The following is a 7,388-nucleotide window of genomic DNA, read 5'->3' as shown; positions in this document are numbered from 1 at the left end:
AAGGGTCAGGGCAGGGAGGGGGCAGGGGAGGGGCACTGCCTTAAAGAGACAGGCCTACTTTGCCGAGGCCTTACCTGTAACCTAAGTCCCCGCCAGCCCCTAAGGATCCCCCCCTCCCCACCACCCCGTCCCAAAGGCCCAGCTGCTGATCGCTTCATTTTCCCACGAAAAGCAAAGGAGTCCAGTACAGAGTAGTGACATTTATTAGGAAGGAGGGATGCAATTAGGTTCCCGCATCACACACGTGAAACAGACTGTAACTGTTGTTTCTAAAGAGGAGGGAGGGCAGGCAGAGAGGGCCCCGAATCCCAGCAAGTAGGCAGCTTCAGCTGGACAAGAGGGGAATATGGGCTTAGGGTGGATAAGGCCACCGCCTACCACCCCTCCAGTGAAGTTTAGTGGCTAAAACACTCCTATGACTCCCCTGCCCCCCCCAAAGCCAGCAGTCCAGTAGGAAGCTGTGTTCTCTAGCGGACACCTGGGTTATGGTGGGTGGCAAGAAGGGAGGAAGAAGGTCCTGCTATCTCTTGCTGCTCCTCCGGGTTTCTTTGCCGTTACTGACAGGGTTGCTGGAGGGGCCCGGAGGGCCGGCAGGTGTGTGGTTGGGCTGGCTTCGGGTAATTCGGGTGCTGGGGGGGTGGGAGGGAGTGTGAGGGGGGTGCGGGCCACCACCAGGACCTGGAGGGGTGCTCAGTCCATTCCCGTTCTGGCTCTCAGAGGCTAGTTGTGGGAGAAGGGGAAGAAACACAGGAATTAGAGAATGGAGGTAGGAGAGGCGTCCATCCCCAATGCCTCCCTCCAAGCCCCAGTGAGCAGCACACTGCACCAAGCACGGCTTCACGTTAAGGCCATGGGACCAAGTGCAAAGAGTGCAAGTTGTAGGAATGGAGTCCCAGAGAAAATACCACTATTTTGGAAGTTGCCACATGAACCCTTGTATGATATTTTTTTTCTGTTTTATTCATCTCTTTATCACTAGGAGTCAGACCTAGAATTAGGTGTTTAGTACTAGGCTCAAGGACCACTGACAAAATATCTCTTGACCAAAAGTGACTATAAAATTGGAGAAGCATGGAGAAGGGAAGGGCCTGAAGGTTTTGTTTTGTTTTTTGCTTTTTTAGAGTCGCACCTACAAGTATGGAGGTTCCAGGCTAGGGGTCCAATTGGAGCTACAGCTGCCGGCCTACACCACAGCTATAGCAACGTCAGATCCGAGCGGCGTTTGTGACCTACACCATAGTTCATGGCAAAGCCGGATCCTTAACCCACTGAGCAAGGCCAGGGATCGAACCCGAAACTTCATTGTTATTAATCAGATTTGTTTCCACTGCACCATGATGGGAACTCCAGGCCTGAAGTTTTTGTGTTAAAATACAAGAGGAATCTTTTTTTTTCCCCACACCCAAAGGCATGTGGAAGTTCCTAGGCCAGGGATAGAACCTGTGCCACAGCAGTGACCCACGCCGCTGCAGTGACAACGCCAGATCCTTAAACCTGGTGTGCCAAGAGGGAACTCCAACATAAGAAAGATCTTGAAAAAGAAAAAGGTGTGGTGTGTATCATAGTAATACATGTTCATTTAAGGAAATATAAATAAGCAAAAAAAACCCCCAAAAACCTATTACACATATTCTCATACCTCCAAAATAATAAATATTGTGAATATTTCCAATGTTTGATGGCTTCCTGGGAACTACATCAACTGTGCATATCATTATCACTGCACTTATCACACTGTATTTTCTTTTCTTTCCTTTTTTTTGGGGCCACACCCACGGCACATGGAAGTTCCCAGGCTAGGGGTCTAATAGGAGCCACACCTGCTGGCCTACGCCAGAGCCACAGAAACGCCAGATCCTAGCCGCGTCTGCGACCTACACCGCAGCTCACAGCAATGCCAGATCCTTAACCCACTGAGCGAGGCCAGGGATTGAACCCGAAATCTCATGGAGACTAGTCGGATTCTCCTCCTCTGAGCCCGGACGGGAACTCCATCACAGTGCATTACAACAATTGTCTGTGGGTCTATTTCCTTCAAGGACTGCAAGCTCCTAAAGGCAAGTGCTGTGTTTTGTCCTTGGCATTCCTCTTCTATAAATTCTTGTTAAATGAAGGCAGAGGCCTGCCTTTCACATACACAGGGCACCATGAACCCTAACTATAGGCCTATTGAACCCTGCTGCTCCACTGGACTAAGATATCTGCAGCCAAAACTGAAGGACAATACCCTTTCCTCAATTTGCAGAAAAAATTAGGAGCGTGTATAGAAAGGTATTAAGTTTTTATACCATACGTGTTTTTTTTTTTTTGGTAAATTTTTTTTTTCTCCTTGTAAATCTATTCTAAGTTGTGTCTGAAATACGTGTTTTTTGTTAAACCTTCTGATCCCGTTAGGAGTTAACAAAATGAATAAACATTTAGCAAATGGATATTAGGGGCAAACAGGCTTAAATATACCTTATTTAAAATATTTTCATAAATTGTGGAATTACAGAGACCTGAGAATAGATAGCAGTCATATTTTCAGTTGAAAGCATAGATGCTAATTTTTATGGTGGAATTAAATGTTTTTTTTTTCTTTTTTTTTGCCATTTCTTGGGCCGCTCCCGCGGCATATGGAGGTTCCCAGGCTAGGGGTCCAATTGGAGCTGTAGCCACCAGCCTACACTAGAGCCACAGCAACGCGGGATCCGAGCCGCGTCTGCAACCTACACCACAGCTCATGGCAACGCCGGACCCTTAACCCACTGAGCAAGGGCAGGGACCGAACCCGCAACCTCATGGTTCCTAGTCGGATTCGTTAACCACCGCGCCACGACGGGAACTCCTAAATGTTGTTTTTTTAAACACCATGACCCTGGGTGGCTTTGACACAGACAATTCTGGAAACCATGGTAACTGGGGATGCAGACACAAACTGAGGAAGGGGTAGTGGCAGCCTGAAGCCTAGTGTCACAGGGAGAAACCTAAGGCATGGATCAGAGGCAAGAGAGAGTCAGACACCTCGGGAGTAGGACGGCCCACTGGGAGATGGCCCAGAAGGTGAAAAGAGCAGTAAAAACCAGGTTTCTAAGGAGAGGTCAGGGGAGGAAGGAAACGATGTTGCTGAGTGGTTCTAATCCAAAGTTGAGTATCTGCAGTAGGCAAATTCCTCAAGAGACCAATAGCAGAGGCTTTCGAAAAGCTGGAAGAATCATAATCCCCAGGGGTAAGACCTAGAAGCAGGGCCTTTAGTTTTCAAAAGAGAGAAAACCCTAAATGGGAACTATTTTCTTTTTTCTTTTCTTTTTTTTTGTCCTTTTGCCATTTCTAGGGCCGCTCTTGCGGCATATGGAGGTTCCCAGGCCTAGGGGTTGAATCGGAGCTGTAGCCTCTGGCCTACGCCACAGCCACAGCAACATGGGATCCGAGCCGCGTCTGCAACCTACACCACAGCTCACGGCAACGCCGGATCGTTAACCCACTGAGCAAGGGCAGGGACCGAACCCGCAACCTCATGGTTCCTAGTCGGATTCGTTAGCCACTCACCACGACGGGAACTCCCTATTTTATTTTCTTTTTTAAACTCTTTTTAGGGCCGCACCATGGCATATGGAGGTTCCCAGGCCAGGAAGTATAGCCTGAATGGGAACTATTAGTGGTTAACGTGGTGCAGTGTGGACTCCATGTTAAGTCATGTGAAGTAACACAGTGCATTAGACCTGCGTAATGAATAGAAATGGCAAGGGGGAAAAGGTTCTGCCAGGGAAGAAGCAGAGAGGGACAAGCTAGAATGAAAAGGGCAGCCTTTGTGGAGAAATAGCTCTCATTTTTCTCATTTTGGTAATGGCAAAAGAGAGTTCTACCAGCAATAGAAACATGCTCCCAGATCTTTTCACCCCAGGGACTTGCAAAAGAACTGGGAGAAGAATTGGGTGGAAGGGGATATAGTGAGAGAAAGATTTGAAAAGGGATGAGGGCAACACATCTCCCCAGGCTGGGGAGAGAAGGGGAACCAGGAGGACCGGTGGATGGAAGGGAACAGGTTTACCTGGAGAAGCGGCAGGGGGTCCCGTGGCAGGCTGGGGAGCCGTGGGGCTGCTGTCGTTCTGCACCTGAAGGCCCAAAAAACATATGCATACCTTACTCCCTACCACGTTTCTTGGCCTGGCTTACCCTCCTTCCCCACGGCATGGCCACGGCACTCACCGTCTTGTTGGGTGCCTGCTGGGCACTGTACTCTGGATTTGGTTCACTGAAGTTAGGAACCTCAGAATAAACCATACAGAATCTGCAAGAGGAGAAAGTGGCAAAGCCTCAGGCCCATCCTCTGGGCTAGCACTTGGGCAACTCTGGAAGCCTCAGAAAGGTCCAGTTACAGGACAAGGAATGCACGCCCTCGTGCTGCCTCCCTGCAGACCTCAGATGTCCCCCCTTGGCCTGGTGCTTCTATATTCCAATCCCCAAGACAGCACTTACTCTCCAATCTTCTGAAGGTCACCCCCACGGCCAGTGTACAGTGTCAGACAACCTTTGAACACTGAAGCGTACCTGTGGGGGCACAAAAAGCAGGATTCAGAGTTACAAGGACTGTCAAATCTAATCCTGCTTCACTGTCACTGTCCTCGGTTAGCCAGAAGTCACCGGGTGGCTTACCCTTTGGTGAGCCGGATAATGTCCCCAGGCTGGATCAGGTTGCCCACGTCGTCCCAGACAGAGATATTGATGCTCCCAGTTTTGTCTGCCACTTTGCAGGTCCGAACCTCGTGCCCGTCCTTTGTTTTAGTCACTCGCCCTGGAGGGAACGGATCAACGGGGTGGGGGGGATGTCAAATAAATGGGGGCAGTGGAGGTCAGAGGGATGAGGTCTAGATGTTGGTGGAATGAGGGAAAAGCCGTACAAACAAGGCAAAGCCAAACCCCTAGAAGGTGGGGAGAAAGGGGATGGGTCCAGCACCATGGAGAGGGTCCTGCGTGGAGAGAGACCCACTTAGCCCTGGAGGCTTGGATCTGCCAAGAGTTCCATCTACCCCACACCGGAATGCAACTCTCTAGGATAGAAGAGAGACTGGGAGTGAGCAGTGTCTTAGGATGTGCTCTGCCACAGGAAGTACAAATTAAGATCAGAGGTAATGTTCTCTTTCTCCAGACCCCCTGACCCTGAGAAACCACGCATTCGGCCCTGGGCCCCAGCATAGCCACCTGTCTCCAGCACAATGAAGATGAGGTTCAGGTTCTTGAGCCCAGGCTTGATATCCTTCACGAAAGTCTCCGTCGTCATGCTGCTTGAGCCTCAGCACCCCACTAGAAGGGGGAAAAAGGGGATGAAATTTCAACGTTTGAAGCCTTTGCCCCCATGTCCACTTCACAAGGCCTACCTTACCACACTAGGTTAGGGTCAGGCAGCCTGAAACCCTCTAACCCCTCTAAAAGGGTAGAACCGAACTTCCTCAGGGGCCTCCAAATTCAAAATCAGAATTTGGGGGTCTCTGGATAGGCTGCTTCGGGGCTGGAAGCCTCCCTCCCGGGGTGCTCTTTTAGTCTCAAGCCCCGAAGTGGGGAAGCCGACAACAGGAGTAGGGAACCTGGTGCAGAGCCAGGGAATGGAATCTTACTCTCCAAACCTTCCCGAATCCTCATCTGGACAACCGCGCACCCGGTCCATCCCCCCCCGCCCCCCCCTCAGCCCACCACCCACCCAGCCAGCCGGCCGGACAGTGCACGTAACTAAGCCGCCCGCAGGGGGAGCCAAAGGCCCCGCTGCCGCCGGATGCGGACCAATGGAACCCAAGAGTGCGAACATTCCCGGAAGTTCCCCGGAGGGCCTCTTCCAGCCAATCAACACCGCCCTGGCTCGTCCCTCGCGTCCCGCCGCCGTCCCCAAACAGCCAACCGCGATCCGAGATTCACGCGCCGGGGACGGGGTGGGTCTTTAGATATTAAAGGAGCCTCGGGGAGGATTGGCTGCGCAAGGAAAAACATAGACCACCAGGGGGAGCCTCAGGTCCCAATTTTCCTCTATCTGGGAGAATGCGCTAAGAAGGCGCTAAGATTTTTCTCTCCTAGACCTGACACAGTGGAAAAAGAACCAAAGGTTTTTGAATTCGGCGGACAAAAGTATGAAATCTGGCTCATCACTTCTTTTCTCGACAGTTCTTAAATATGATTGCATCTTGCAGACGAGGAAACGAAGTTATATAAAAAGCAGTGCCTAGCACACAGCAGGCAGTTTCCTCCTGTTCTCCAATTTCTCTAACCTGCATCTTTATTCCTGATTTAGATTCCTCATCTTTCATGCATTATCCAGCTTGGTCAAGGTCTCTGGAGAAAGTCGCACTCACACGGGAGACAATAGACACACACCCACATCCTTTGGAAGTAATGGAATTGGAGCACAGAGAACAACATTTGCATTAGTCCCCCTCACAGTTTGAATCAGTTTCTAATGCACTTATCTCACTAGATCTCAGGGTCCCCCCTGAGGGCTGAAGAAGCCCTAATCTGTAGTTCCCTTTGAGACTTGTTTCATAGTCAACAAAAGGTAGCTAGCTCTGTAAAGTGTATAAACCAATCACATATAAACAATGTACATACATGTGTATTACTATTTGCTATCCATAATAAATACTGCTCAATATCAGATTAGCCTAAGAGGCTATATGATTGTAATGCTTTGGTTTGCTTAATCAATCCCTTACCTTCTCCTAGAGGGCTTTAGACTCCACCTTGACTTTCCTTGGAGCTCAGGTTCTCTCCCGCCCACACCCCCAGCCACGGTGTTGTACCCTAAGGAAATCAAACCACAACCCCAGAAGAGGAGCATTTTATCTCCCTCTCTCCCCTTAGGTGTTTCAAGGAACTGTACGAGCGTTCGGAAGGTCGACGTAAATATCGCAGAAGTGTAACTAGGAGAGGCAGGCAACCCGCTGAGCACCCTAGATCAAAGTTTTCCGATCAGACACTCCCTCATTCCCCAACCCGGGGTCGCCTTGTTGACTACAGTATCCATTCCCATGACTATGAGTCATAAGATCGGCTCCGGGATGCTGACCACAGCTCTGGAAACGGGAGAGGGGCCGGGCAGACGGCAGGTCACACTGCAGGCCAGCCTCCTAGCGACGATCTCGCACCAAGCCGCATCAGCTTTAGGGCACGGAACCGGTGCACCCTTCGAAATAGAAGTCTCGCGCTCCGGGAGAGTCGGCCTCCAGCTCGGCCCCTGACTTTCAAGCATGGAAGAACATAGAGTCCTTCCTCCCAAATGGCTATACAGTTCTCGCTGGGACCAAAAAGACTTCCGGTGTGGAACGGAGGCCTGGCTAGCCTTCACTCTCCTCGTTGGCCGCTCGTGGTTTCTAGCCCAGGGCTGAGTTAAACAAAGGGGCGGGACTTGGTGACGAGTTTCCGCC

The 7,388-nt window shown here is 50.6% G+C and overlaps 1 protein-coding gene across 5 annotated transcripts; it reads right to left on the bottom strand.

Moving 5' to 3' along the window:
• Window positions 1-185: 185 nt before the first annotated feature.
• On the bottom strand, window positions 186-7,327 carry NABP2 (nucleic acid binding protein 2). 5 transcript variants are annotated; one of them, XM_047786913.1, is made up of 7 exons: window positions 7,031-7,327; window positions 5,182-5,283; window positions 4,636-4,774; window positions 4,459-4,530; window positions 4,189-4,270; window positions 4,031-4,094; window positions 186-720 (listed from the first exon to the last, which is right to left on the bottom strand). In XM_047786913.1, exons 2-7 carry the CDS (start codon window positions 5,258-5,260, stop codon window positions 521-523), a joined length of 636 nt encoding a protein of 211 aa, XP_047642869.1. In that variant the 5' UTR covers window positions 5,261-5,283; window positions 7,031-7,327; the 3' UTR covers window positions 186-520. The 5 variants fall into 5 exon arrangements, with proteins under 5 accessions (XP_047642869.1, XP_047642871.1, XP_047642874.1 ...); XM_047786915.1 differs by lacking the exon at window positions 7,031-7,327 and adding an exon at window positions 6,678-7,020; XM_047786918.1 differs by lacking the exon at window positions 7,031-7,327 and adding an exon at window positions 5,708-5,919.
• Window positions 7,328-7,388: the final 61 nt, after the last annotated feature.

The sequence above is a fragment of the Phacochoerus africanus genome, chromosome 7 (genome assembly GCF_016906955.1).
Source record: "Phacochoerus africanus isolate WHEZ1 chromosome 7, ROS_Pafr_v1, whole genome shotgun sequence".
NCBI classification, from domain to species: Eukaryota; Metazoa; Chordata; class Mammalia; order Artiodactyla; family Suidae; genus Phacochoerus; species Phacochoerus africanus.
This window is presented reverse-complemented; position numbering and strand designations above follow the sequence as displayed.

What these genes read in the sequence shown, in the direction of transcription:
- NABP2 (XM_047786913.1), bottom strand. Translation starts at nt 5,260, where the DNA reads ATGACGACGGAGACTTTCGTGAAGGATATCAAGCCTGGGCTCAAGAAC. An exon ending in ATTATCCGGCTCACCAAAGG is followed by an intron (nt 4,531 to 4,635) that starts GTAAGCCACCCG and finishes GTGCCCCCACAG; the next exon opens with GTACGCTTCAGTGTTCAAAG. An exon ending in AGCAGGCACCCAACAAGACG is followed by an intron (nt 4,095 to 4,188) that starts GTGAGTGCCGTG and finishes TTGGGCCTTCAG; the next exon opens with GTGCAGAACGACAGCAGCCC.